Consider the following 13,603-nt stretch of genomic DNA (forward strand, 5'->3'; position numbering starts at 1 on the left):
GCAGACGGGGTTAATGTTGTAAATGACTATCGTAACTGAAAACAGATGATTTTTAATGGAATCTCTTCATAGGCGTACAGAGGCCCTTTATCACTCCCATCACTCCTGTGTTCCAATGGCCCTTTATCATCCCATCACTCCTGTGTTCCAATGGCCCTTTATCACTCCCATCACTCCTGTGTTCCAATCAAAAAAATGAAAAAAAAACACACATGCTCTGTGCAAGTGCATTAAGAGGCAAAAAGGGATGGTTGCTGTTTCTATGATTTGCAGAAACATACCCAGCATCCCTTGCACCATAGGCTTTCTGGGGCAGCCGGGCATTGGGACAAGTTTTTAGGTGGGTGTACCATTACATAAATTATGGTGGGTAAAAGGTGATGGAAACCCTTCCACTTAAATTTAAGGGGGTAGTAGAAGTATTATTAAACACCCATCTACAGACACCAGACAAGCCAGAAGGCTTGTTTTTCCCTCAGAAATCTCATGGTGCTTTCACAACCACAAGGGATTCTGGGTAGGCGCATGCAAATAAGGCTAACAATTATCACCTTTGCCTCTATATCCACTTTATACATGGATCCCTTGAAAGTAATTGCCCGCTGTACAAGCAGGCTGTTTTGTACAGCGGGCAATTACTTTCAAGGGATCCATGTATAAAGTGGATATAGAGGCAAAGGTGATAATTGTTGACCTTATTTGCATGCGCCTACCCAGAATCCCTTGTGGTTGTGGCAGCACCATGAGATTTCTGGTGTCTGTAGATGAGTGTGTAATAATACTTCTACTACCCCGGTGGGTGTGAGTTAGTGTTTGGCAACGCTGTATTATTTTTTACCGCTAAGCGGAGAGGATTTTCATTGACGTTCTCATCCGCACCATAACATATTTAGGGTGCATATATCTATAGACAATGATATATAATAACACTAGCTTAATGTAGTTCTAAAATGCTAGAAAAATGTGTATATGTAGTGGCAATCAATCTTTATTTCTTTATTTATTAATTAATAGATACGTATTCAGAAATGTTTTATGTGCTGTTTGACTGCTGACGTACACCAGCATAATACATATTACAGGAGCCTGTCTGGTGACGGAGCGTTTAATTAACGCTGGGGATTGTATATTAATATTATTGAGTGATGCCGTACGTTATATACGGGATCGCCGAACCCCTACTGTATATAAAAAAGGGAGATTTCAAAACGCTGACGTGTCCTGCGGTGACTTGTAATATCCCAATTAATTTCACACGTTCGGGGGTATGTCAGGCCTTATAACGGAAGAGTAAAACGCCATTTATGACATACCATAAGTACGACGCTGAGCTGTTTTGACTCAGACATTAATCACACTGCGAGACTCACATCTGCCTCTCATCACATCAAAACAAATCCCTAGAAACACACACACACATATATATTTGTCTAAAGGCTGTCCTGTACGGCGTACAAGGCATCCATGTATAAAGTGGCTATAGAGGCAAAAGATGATCATTGTTGACCTTATTTGCATGCGCCTACCCAGAATCCCTTGTGGTTGGGGCAGCACCATGAGATTTCTGAGGTAAAAACAAGCCTTGTGCCTTGTCTGGTGTCTGTAGATGAGTGTTTAATAATACTTCTACTACCCCATTAATTTTAGTGGAAGGGTTTCCATCACCTTTACCGACCATAACTTATGTAATGGTTAATAAATATGTATATGTAAGCCTTAAAGAGCTATTACTTAGGTAGAAATGGTTTATTATCTTCTACTCCTGATGCTACTACAGATGTAAGACAATGAGAAACTTAATGTGGGTAGGAGAAGTAGAAGAAAGAAAAGGAGAGAGTGTCCTGGTTTAACTCACTAAAGCCAAAATTATATATTTACCAATATATACATATACACCAATGTGCCCGTTGGTATGATGGCCAAAATTGTAACCGGCTACGTACATATAGTATGTAATAACTGCCACTGAGCTGTGATGTCATATCCCAGCGCCCAGCAATAGGGACAGCAGTCCTGGAGGGGGCAGCTAGGGGTCAAACCTAGGGCAGAAGCCAAGGCTAATAAGCCACCTGCCAAAGGTAAATTGCCCCATCTTGCCAGCCCTCCACAAGCAGGCCCAGACTGGCACACCGGGCAAATGACCTACAGCATCCCATGTCTTGTCGCAAAATGCAGCCGCTGCCTAGATGTGCCCAGCCGCACACGGCGTTAGTAGGGCCCCCTAGGCCCCCCCCATGTGGCCCTATCTCGAACGACACTCTTCTATGCAGGGCCAAATAAACGACACACACCGGAACAAAGTATTTTTACGCCAAACACGTCGCGGTTTGCTGTACCTCTGGCTGGTATCCCTGAGACCCGGTCGAGGTCACTTCCCCAACATTTGGAGCCACCGTTCCTTCCATCGCAGATCTTTAACAACTTGAATAGTGAAATTCCTGAATCCTAACAAAAAAATGAAACAACAGTATATTATTTATGATTATTATGATCAAATATTATTTAATGCTATTAAAACAACATTCAGTTATTTGGGTGATAGGAGCAACAGTTTGTAAATTTATAGAACAAGAGGCTAGATATAATGTAAAGACGTAGCAGATAAGTGGAGCAGCCTTCCAGCAGAAGTGGTAGAGGTTAACGCAGTAAGGTAATTTAAACATGCATGGGGTAGGCATATGGCTCCTGAATCTAAAACGACACCAAAGGATGATTAAGGCTTGAGCAAGACAAAGGGGGCAGACTAGACGGGCCGAATGGGTCTGATCTGCCGGCAAATTCTATGTTTAATTTCCTTTTTTTTTTAACACACCTCAGGGATCACCAGCTGTACCTGATCAACTTATTACCTTTGTTCCCTGGTAAATCAATTACTCTGTAGTCTTTATTTGCATTGCGCTACATTCCATTCATTAGCATAAAGAGAACGCCGCCGTTAATGGAGGCTCCAGTCCATAGGCGGATCTGCGTTTCGATATGCAGATCAGCGACAATCAGATCTGCAGACACCAAGCTGGTCACCACAACACAGAAGGGTCATGGCCGTGGTGCAAGTCATCATGTGGGGAATGCTAGGTGGGTGTATAGTGACCCAATTTTGGCGTGTGTTGGGCGTGTGTTGGGCGTGTGTTGGGCGTGTGTTGGGCGTGTGTTGGGCGTGTGTTGGGCGTGTGTTGGGCGTGTGTTGGGCGTGTGTGTTGGCAGTCAGACTGAGGCATGAATAATAATCATAGAAAACCATTTCCAATAACCCTGTTGCTTTTCTCTCCTTTCCTCCATTCCTTTTGCGATCATCTCTTTCCACCAGCCCCATGTGTTGTTCCTGCTGTTGTTGTGAGTCCTCTTGTACTATGTTTCCCATCAATGTATAAATGAATGACTGTCTATGCTGTCAGCGCTACGGAATCTGTTGGCGCCATATAAATAAATGTAATGCATGCAGCAATACAGTATCCACAAATCTATCACTATCCCACTTTTTTCTTGCACTTAAGCCCCCTGTCGTCGAGCGATTGAGGAGGGTCAGTTCAGGACTATTACGGAGAGCCTCGAGAGATCTCTAAAGGTAACCAGGAGCAGACGAAGCTCAGACAGCTCGCCGTACAGGGAATCCCGGAGACGCCCCAGGATTTTAACACAAGTGGAACTAAAGCTACGTATAAAGTGCATGCGCGTCACAGAGCCCATGTGATCAATAAGTGAGCCTTACCCAAAAACTCTCTGCCCTTACCGGCATGTCCCTTTTTATAAATGAAGAGCAGGTCCCTACAGACACATTTTATTTAGCTTATCATTCTCTACCGGATGGACAGAGTTTGTCACTTTTAATTAAATGTAATCATAAAAATCAGAGGGGAAAAAAAAAAAAGAAAATTAAATGAAATAAAAAAATTCTGGATTTTATTTGAGGATACGTTTATTTAGTTAAAAAAAATAATTTATTATAATAAGTAAAAAATAGCTGAATAGCTGTGTTTATTGCGCGGCAAACATATGTAATTATTAAACGCTGCTTCGTTTGTGAAAACGCTGTCAAAACAACTGGTTTGCTTATTTTCCACTGGGTGCTTAATGAGACCAGGGCTAGTATATTAACACCTTCTATTTTGAAATTAATAATCATCAATGTTAGTTCTGTTTCTTTTTCTCAAACACGCATGTTTAAATCCCCTCGCTGTGTTAGCCTCTACCGCTTCTGATTGGAGGCTGTCCCGCGTATCTACCACCCTGTCAGCAAAGTAAATTGAAGACAGGCAGAATAGATGTACATACATTTACAAAGACAGTTTCTGACCCGGAGAGTTTACATTATATAACATATGTAAACATAAACATGTATTTACAAGACATAAAACGACAGTCACATATATATTATTTCTATATTATACTGTATATAACTTTAACAGGATTGTGACCTCTAAAAATGTGTTCCTATCCCTTTAAATGAATAAATATGAATGTCTGCATGTGTATATGGATCCCACACCCCTCCCACTGGTCCCAGTATAACTTCCAGTCCGTCCCAGTCAGGGGCAGCCTCCAGTCTCACGCCACGCTGTGCCAGCCTTGGCAGTGGGAGGTGTGGGCTGTCTGTGACTCAAGGCTCCCACTGCGCATGCTCACACATGGGGGAGGGGGGCGGGAGAGACACAAACTCACCCCTTCCTCCCCTAAACACAGGCCGGGGAGGGGAGGGCTCCTCTCTGGGCTTATTGCCTGCTGAATTCTCTTTAACCCTTGCGCTGCTGGTGCACTAGAGGACTTTGAATGCCCCCGTGGGCCCCACAGGGGTTAACAGAGAAGCGGCGCATGTGACGGGTTCTCACCCCCACCCCCTCCTAAAGCCTGCAGGGCATCCCAATTGCGTCCTCCCCTGCCCGTCTGTATGGATGCCCCCGGTAACGGCCCCTTGCCTGGGATTTCCCGGTCACTACCTACCTACCCCTCCCCAGCCGCAGGAGTCACCGGGGCCGCTCCGGGTCCGCTCCAGTCCGGGACCAGACAATGAAATCAGCGCGTCCGATCATCAATTCTAATCATGATCGTGACGTCACGTCAGACAGCGGCCAATAGCAGAGTGAGATCAGGAGCCTGACATTCCCAGGGCTGGGAGAGGGTGGGGGTGGGTACATGTGTATGCAGGGCATGGGGGGCATCCTATTCCCCTCTATAGCACTGTCAGCATGTGTATGTGCATGCTAAAATCATGTACATGTATGTAAATATCAGAATCCATGTGAAAAGAGCACATTCAGGGTTTATTTTATTTCTGCATACAGAATATATATGTATAAAACGGCTTGTGGTCACTAAAAGGTTAATAAAGGCTATCTGGTCACCCCAGTGATAATATAATTTATTGGTTATATATATATATACAGTATGTTTGGTGGTTTTATAGTTTATAGGTGGAACGCGGGTACGTCGGATGATACAGAAGCTCGGTAATGTTTAGTCATATCAGAGAGGTAAAGTGTTCAACCTTCCCGCAAACTCCCGCTTTAGTGAATAGACCCCAATATGTTCATTTTTGTAATTTTTTTACATTTTTTTTTTATAAATTGAATTTTTTTCTCAGGGACCTGTCAACTAAAAAGTGTCAGATCGCTTGTAACGTATATATATATATATATCGAAGTCCTAATTATCTGAGCGATACCGGTTCCTGAGGTTGTACGATATGTTGTACTAAGAGAGAAATGATTCCCTGTAAATGGCACAGCGGAGCCGGGTCCCTGAAGACGTGGCTTTTGGTGGGTTGACCTTCTGGCTTCTACATGCCCTTGAAGACTTCTACAGTGACTCCTTTCCTCAGCCTCAGAGGGAAGAAAGAGGGACTCGGCTCCGTTACAGCAGTTCCAGTGCAAAAAAGGAAAAGAGAACCAAGAGCCATACTAACAGAACACGTGTGACGATCAAAACATACATCATGGTGGCTCTGGCGGGTGGGATTGGTCATATATGTAGTGATTTATGTAAATAGAATGCAAATAGCAAGTTGAGACTCTCCTGAGACACTTTATGGCGCGTTATTTGAGCTGTTAAACTGTTCTCTATTAAGATAATCTCACCCCTTTCGTGTATATTTGTTTTCCTTGGCAAGCACTTGGGGGATCTCCCTAACAGTAAAGGTGATCTTAAATGTGGATCCCCTTTCCTTGCTTGTCCTTGACTGTTTACGGCTTGTTGCTGCAGCTTCTGCCGTGGGGTGGTTACTGTGAGCTGTGCACTGAGGGTGGGCAGTTGCTTCGTAATTTTCTCTCCTGTGCGTCTCCACTCAGGAGAGTTTTTGGACACTTCCACCGGTGCAAGGAAATAATCACAATCATCGTATCTGGTTTCGAAATCTCTGTTAGAGTAAGGGAACCAACACAAACATTTAACTGAATACATACAGCCCAGATGGAAAGCCTTGATAACGAGGTGTAGTGAGCGTCCCACTAGCAAAGGAGTCTACGTCTGGACTGACCATAACGCTTGGGGTGGGCTCCATGAGCTCTCCAAAGGATTACGCGACATACAAAACAAAAAGTTTGAGAAAGACTCACTGACCAAGTCCACCCCGAGTGTAATGGTGAGTCCGGACGTGGACTTCCTTGCTCGCAGGTTCCTTGATGGATGCTAAGTCTGAGAAGCATGCTTGGGGTTGTGGGGTTTTTGTGCCAGAGGAATTTGCATGTAGGGGCAGAAATAGACTGATATGTTGATGGGTTTTGTCTCTCTGTAATGGAACAAGACACTCCTGAGCTAACACTCACCGTAGTGTTGGCTATTAAGCAGCTACTTATTCTCAGGGGAGTTGTTTAACTTCTTTTTGTATGTTATGTTTTTTTGTTCGTTCGTTCATGTTTGATTACAAATCCTGCCCTCGGACGACTCTTGTGATCTTCCCTGATGCCACGACAGACTCATGTGGCATCGAGCGGGCTGACTAAAAGACAGAAAGACGTGGCACGGATGACCATTAAGGGTGGTCTCCCTCTAAGGACGCTTCTACATGTATACATACACATTTTACGCTTATACAAGAAGATACAGACGCTGCCCACAGTGCATCGTGGCGGAGAAGACTTCGCTTCATCTGTTCCGTCCTTCTGCTCAGGCTTTGTTGAGATCCCGCGTTCTCTTGCGTTCAGTCTCTAGACCGCTGCTTTAGCACACGATTAGTCCAAAACGCTGATGCAATTTTTTTTCTTCTATAATAATGGCATTTTGGGACTCTCGTGTGCGGTGATTAATTATAGTGCCGGCTACCCCTCGTGGCAGCGCTAGCATGACTCTTCTATGTAGATGAAATGTTCTACACGTTTCGTCTCTTGTATGGTGTTAGTGATGTCATCACATTAAACCGATTTTGTGGCGTCTTCTCCTTTTTGCATTTACTTTTATCACACGGGTGGTGGTTGTCCAGGGGCCGCTATCCCTGATATATATATATAATGGAGCGCTCCATACCTTCTAAATGTCCAGGTGTTTGCTGGTCAGTCCCGATTTACAGGTAGTGTCCTGCTTTGGCGTGCTGTAGGGATTATCTGCCGACTCGGGTGGTCCGTGTGGTTGCTGTATGCGAGTTCTGTGCACTGGGACGCCCAAAACAGTGGATGACATCATAAGTTGATGGGCATTTTTACATAGGAGGAGTCGTGACATCACACCATGAGCTTCCCATGTGATGTAGGCGGTGTGATGACATCACAACGTTGTCATCCCACAGAATACACATATTTCATTGGCCGTCTCAGTTTCCATTAGTCTAGTGAAATGGAACACATTTTATATTGACTCGAAAAATATAATATTGTCTGTGATTTACCCTGACAAATTAGGTTGTTTAATTATAGAAATTTTCTCGACTGCTGCCCCGCGCAACTAGCAGCGTTCTTCAGGAAAAACCTGCCACGCTAATATCTTAGCAACAATATCATTAAAATCATTCCGTGAGTTATAATCTGACGCGAGATGCGCTTTATTTGGCTTCAATAAAATACGGGGACGAAAAATGAACAAATGATTTTTCACGCTCATCACCATTAATATATGAAAGTGTTCTCCTGAAACAGAGAAACAGAATCAGAATCCCACCAGCGCTGACGTTCCATTTGAATATTAAATGCACAACGAGCTTGAACATTCCCTTCATCTTTCACTCTTCAATTATACTATTTTTTTTTATTTGTTTTATAAAAATTCCTATGTTTGCAAACAAATCAATAAGCAAATAGCTGTATGAAATGATTACATGGATAATGTCGTATCTGGGAACTCTCTGGGTTTCTGGGGGAAACAGCAGAAAAAAAAGTTAAGTGATCCCCACTTTTTGGGACCGGCCCCCATTATTTTTTTCCCTATCCTAAAAGCCCAAGGTATCCAAAGGTAGATGGTGCTTCGAAAGTGGTAGCGCCACAGCGGCAACCAGGTTCCCAGCCGACTACTTCTGGGATGAAGGCAAAAAGATGACTGGTTCTTCTAGGGCCCCCTAAAGGAGAGTACTTAGTTGACCTTTGCCTAGAAGCTTAGCCAGCCCAAACTCATTCAGTGAATCTTTTCACGGTTGCCATATCAGCTGGTTTCCCTCCCAAAGGACAATTCTAATTATTACATGTTGCTGACCGTGCGAGACGGACCTTTAAAGGAACTTGCCCGTACTCAAGTTAGCGGTATGGTTAAAATATGTCCCTTCTGCGTAGAAAAAAATGCTAATATAGAAAACCCCTAATATGTAACTTATCAACTTGCTACATTTTACTATATGTAAAAAAAAAGTATTTATGAACCCAGAAGTGGTCAGTTTTCTTTTGGGGGGGGGGGGGAATTCTCTTAATTACATAGTATCTTGACTAATCACCTTTCTCACCTCTATGAAAAGTGGTCATCTTTCTATTCTAAACCCAAATGAATGGAAAGCTGGGATTTATCCGAAAACGCTTTAGCCTATGGCTTCGGGTAATAACTGTATGTTTTCGATTGGGGACTTTAGGATAACCGTTATTTAATTTACGAGTACCTGTATAAAAGCTGATCTGTTGACTGACGTATTAAAAAGAAAAAAAATATATATTTTTGGTTAATAATAATTGAATACCTGGTAATTGCGTAACGGTTTGCGATCAGCAGCATACCGATAGTTAAATACTAGTTATTAGATTGCCAGAACAGCTTTCTTTGTAGCAACGGAGCTGATTTAATCACAGGTACAGAAAGCGCTCTTAATGCCTCTTTGATGTTTGGCGAATTACTAAAACCTCAGGATGGGTCACGGATGCGCGTTCTAATTTTATTTCTGAGATTACAACCCTAGAGATGCCTGGTTGTTATATAGAAAGCTCATGGCTGCATATATCAACCTCCTCACCCCCAGAAATCAATTAATTTAATCTCTTATTTTATTCGCAACGTCGGACACGCCGTCAGTGCTGCAATTTAACATTTCGTGAAATATAGAGGCGCGCTAGTTTTTGCTTTCTTCTGGATCAAAAAATTCTGGGACTTGAAAGGATTTCACTTGATGGACGGATGTCTTTTTTCCCCCACCCCGATTAATTATGTATCTAGGTTGATCCAGGGATTAATTCCTTTTTGGAATCAGGAAGGATTTTTTTTCTCCCCCATTTGAGCCAAAATTGGCAATAGATTAAATTTTTGGGTTTTGGTTCGACTTTCTTCGGATCATCAAAAAAAAAGAATCTAGAAAATTCACAATGTCTATCCTTTTCAGACATGGTGATTATGTCATAGTGCCATCTATGTTAAGTAAGAGATATGTACTGTGAACCAATGAATGAAGTGATCGGTGCCCCAATATTCCGACAATTTAAAGTAATGGAATCCAGTTCTTTGATCACCTTCTGGAAATGACTATTTTTTCCATCTCCCAATTCTCTATAGCGTCCATGGTATTGTTTTTTTTTTTATCTTCTAGAGGCAGTGTGTACAGAAATCTAACAAGAGCAACGACAGCCCTAAATATCCCAGGAGATTTCCGATAAGCAGGTCCCGGTGTCTGGTGGAATCAACTGACAGCCATGATGCATTCACAACAAATCAATCTAAGACGGGAAAGTGAATTGATCTACGAACACCAACCGGTGCTCGGGAATTCTATAGTCCTCAGCTAAGAACATGAAATCTTAAAAAAACGGGAGAGAAGAGCCCATCGTCCAATCATCTTTGACCACATTTTTGATCTTATCTCATTCTTAGACAAACTTTCTTTACTGAACTTTTATCCTTTGTAATAGAAACCTTTAACTCTGTATGTGGGATGATAACACTTGGCACATGATGGGTACACCATGCTATACTCCTCTTGGCTAATTCATGGTTCTCAGTTGGAGCTCAACTGATCGGCTGAATTTAGGAAGAGATTATATTAGATGACAATTTATGTGCGCTCAGAACCTCAAAAACAAACAAACAAAAAAAGAGTGATCATTGCATCAACTAAGATTGCCGCTTTTTTTCCCTGGACACTTTTTGAAAGGTTGTATGGAGGAGCGGCTTTATGGGCGACAGCTAAAATGCTTAGTAGAGAGAATGGAGATGAGAGACGAGTACGAAGGAGAGGAGAGGAAGGGGAAGAGAGAAAAGAGAGAATAAAGGAAATGGAAAAACAGAGAGCGGAGACTAAAAGAAAGAGATAAGAGAGAAAATAGAGGCTAGAGGGGGAGAGCAAAAAGAGAGGAAAGAAAAGACAGAAGACATAAGGAGAGGGGGAGAGAGAGGGGAGAGAAAAAAGGAGGATGAAGAGCAAAAGGAAAAAAGAGTAAATAGAGGTAGTAAAAGTCTGAGCTGAGAGCAAAGACATGTGGACACCTAGCAGCTGCATCAGAAACGTAGAAATTTTTCCTAACTATTTCACATTTTGAATGTCACCATTTTCTTTTTGCAAAATGTTCAGTGACCAGGAGTCATCACCACAGTCTAAAAACCATGAAGACGGCTTGAAAGCATACTTCAACCTTCCTCCTGAGTGTCTACTTGAGCATGCACAGAATGTGTCCTTTCACCATGCTCCATGACCCTGCTGAATGTGTCAATCAACCCATAGAAATCAATAAATGGTAATGATATCTTTCACCGGTGCTTATGGTTTCATTCCGGGAATCTCCAGGTGAAGCCTGAACAGATGGCAACCCAACCACCAACCCATATGACTTTGGATCAGGTAGAGTGAATAGGTGGAACTTCAGGTCTTGATGATCTACAGACATCATAATCCCAACCAGAGGATCATGGGAGTCATAGTTTAATTGTAGTCAAACGGTACCCTTTGGCTGCCCCTGCAATAGACCTCATTAAATCTTCCTGCGTCACCTTGATGGCTGCAACATAGAATGTGGCAGCGATAACCACAATCTTTTTTAGAATCATCATTTCGGAAAAATTAGATTTTATACAAAAACTCTGGCATTTTTAACTTTCCATCGCTTAGTAAAACCGCCTGAAAGACCCTTAACTATAATTAAACATTACATATATATATATATATATATATGTATAAAGGAAATAAAATATGTTTAAATAAACTTTGACTTTAATAATTCACAAAAAAGGTTGAAACACATTAGAATTAGAAAAATTGTTCAATTACATCCTTAAAAATACAACAACAGCAAATATTGGTTAATGAAACAAATAATAAATTGGAGCAAACAACAGAATAAATAATGTTTGCAACTTTACGATGTCTGATGATGATGATAACTTTAATATTTAAACTGCATTTGCAGAAAACGTAAATATATATATATATATAAATCACTTCTTGATTAAATAAATAAAAATCATAAAAAGTTAAGACATTCGAACAAGTTCGAGCATTATGTTCGAATTTAACCAAAGATTTTATGGATGCGTTGAGATTTTTTCTTTGACGTTAATGGTGTCGTAAAACTGTAAAATAGCATTAATATTTGCGCCGAGCTAACAACATGCGCCGGATTGCATCTTTTTGCTCTTGATCTTTCTTTTTGATTCTCAGGGGAAGCGTTGCAGGCGCGGAAAGGCTTGAGCCGAGAGTTTGGGTTACGCTTCCAGACAAGGAGCCGATATACCTGGGGGGGGGGAAGAAGAAGAAGAAGAAGAAGAAGGGGGAAGAGGAAGAAGACAAGGAGCCCATATACCTGGGGGGGGGGGAGAAGGGAAGAAGAAGAAGAAGAAGAAGAAGGGGGGGAAGAAGACAAGGAGCCCATATACCTGTGGGGGGGGGGAGAAGGGAAGAAGAAGAAGGGGGGGAAGAAGAAGAAGGGGGGAAGAAGAAGAAGAAGAAGGGGGGGAAGAAGAAGAAGACAAGGAGCCCATATACCTGTGGGGGGGGAGAAGGGAAGAAGAAGAAGGGGGGAAGAGGAAGAAGAAGGGGGGGAAGAAGAAGACAAGGAGCCCATATACCTGGGGGGGGAGAAGAAGGGGGGAAGAAGAAGAAGAAGAAGAAGAAGGGGGGAAGAAGAAGACAAGGGGCCCATATACCTGGGGGGGAGAAGAAGAGGGGGAAGAAAAAGAAGGGGAGGTGGGGTAATTTTTCTTTTTTGCTCTATGTATCGACGTGGCGGCCGCCAGCACAGGCTGGGTCGCGCCATGGGCTTGCATAGCGGCGAGAGGGATCCGATAAGCTGGGGGGGTTACTATCGTAAGCGTCCGTACACATATACTGTACTGCAGCATTTGCTGATTCCGTGTGCTGGAGCGTGTTGCAGGCTGTGTGCAGCGGGGGAGGGGCTACAACCGATCAGCCAGTGCAATTTTATACATTACTGAATCAGTGCAGCCGAATCCTGCTGGGGACAAAGCATCTTCTTCTTCTTCTTCTTGGCTTAAGACTGCATTGTAAAAAAAAAAATCATTTCAACCCCCCCCCCCCCACCTCTGCCATGCTCTGAATATCCCCCGATCCATTTCTCCATCATATTGGGTGACTGATAAAGTGAATTTGGTGATGGCTCTTGTTATGGAACCTATCAGCAAGTGGTGCCCAAATCAAGTGATAGACTGGATGAAAGGTACCGTATCAGCCGATATATCCTATATTGCGGTGGGTGTATCTGTGGCATGCCTATATATATTATATTTATGTGATGATATAGAGTACTTGTTACTTTTTTTATATTTTTGTTACTTGATTTAGAGAATGTCTGCTTGATACTTGCGATGTGGATCTAATGCAGGGGGAATCGCGTGCGGGGTATCGAGTTAGCGTCGGCGAAATCGGTGCTGCTGTCTAAATATAACCATCCGTCGAACGCTTTGCTAGTGTCATCCGGAGAAAGCGAGGTAAACCGCTGGATCCGATGAGACCTTCGCCGAGAAATGAATGGGAATTGTGTTCTTTTAGCTCGGTGATACATGCAGCTGTTGGGAGAACATATCGCCGTGATCACGGAATGTTGGTGTAGTGATTTCCGATACACGTATCGTTATTAGAACCCCCCGTGTTGTGTGTATGTGTGTGTGTGTGTGTGCACGCATGGAGTGTAAGCACCGTGGACAGTGCAGTCCTGCAATATATGGAAAATCCTATAGGAGGTGGATTTTCTTAGAAGAGGATCATTTGGGGAATACCTGAAACTCTTCGAAAACATTCTTGTTTGTGCAGGGATTTGCGGTGGAT

General features: G+C 42.8%; 1 protein-coding gene across 1 annotated transcript in view; it reads left to right on the plus strand.

Annotated features, from left to right (window-relative positions):
* The first annotated feature begins 12,934 nt into the window (after window positions 1-12,934).
* The window catches only part of LOC149281980 (connector enhancer of kinase suppressor of ras 2-like), a 180,444-nt gene continuing 179,775 nt past the window's right edge, over window positions 12,935-13,603 (plus strand). Inside the window, exon 1 of the mRNA XM_089498753.1 lies at window positions 12,935-12,995. Within this exon, the coding sequence (XP_089354879.1) occupies window positions 12,944-12,995 (52 nt within the window). The 5' untranslated portion in view covers window positions 12,935-12,943. The remainder of the gene's footprint in view (window positions 12,996-13,603) is intronic.

The sequence above is a fragment of the Sceloporus occidentalis genome, unplaced genomic scaffold (assembly GCF_023333645.1).
Source record: "Sceloporus occidentalis isolate IW3139 unplaced genomic scaffold, rSceOcc1.0.p SCAF_125, whole genome shotgun sequence".
Taxonomy (NCBI): Eukaryota; Metazoa; Chordata; class Lepidosauria; order Squamata; family Phrynosomatidae; genus Sceloporus; species Sceloporus occidentalis.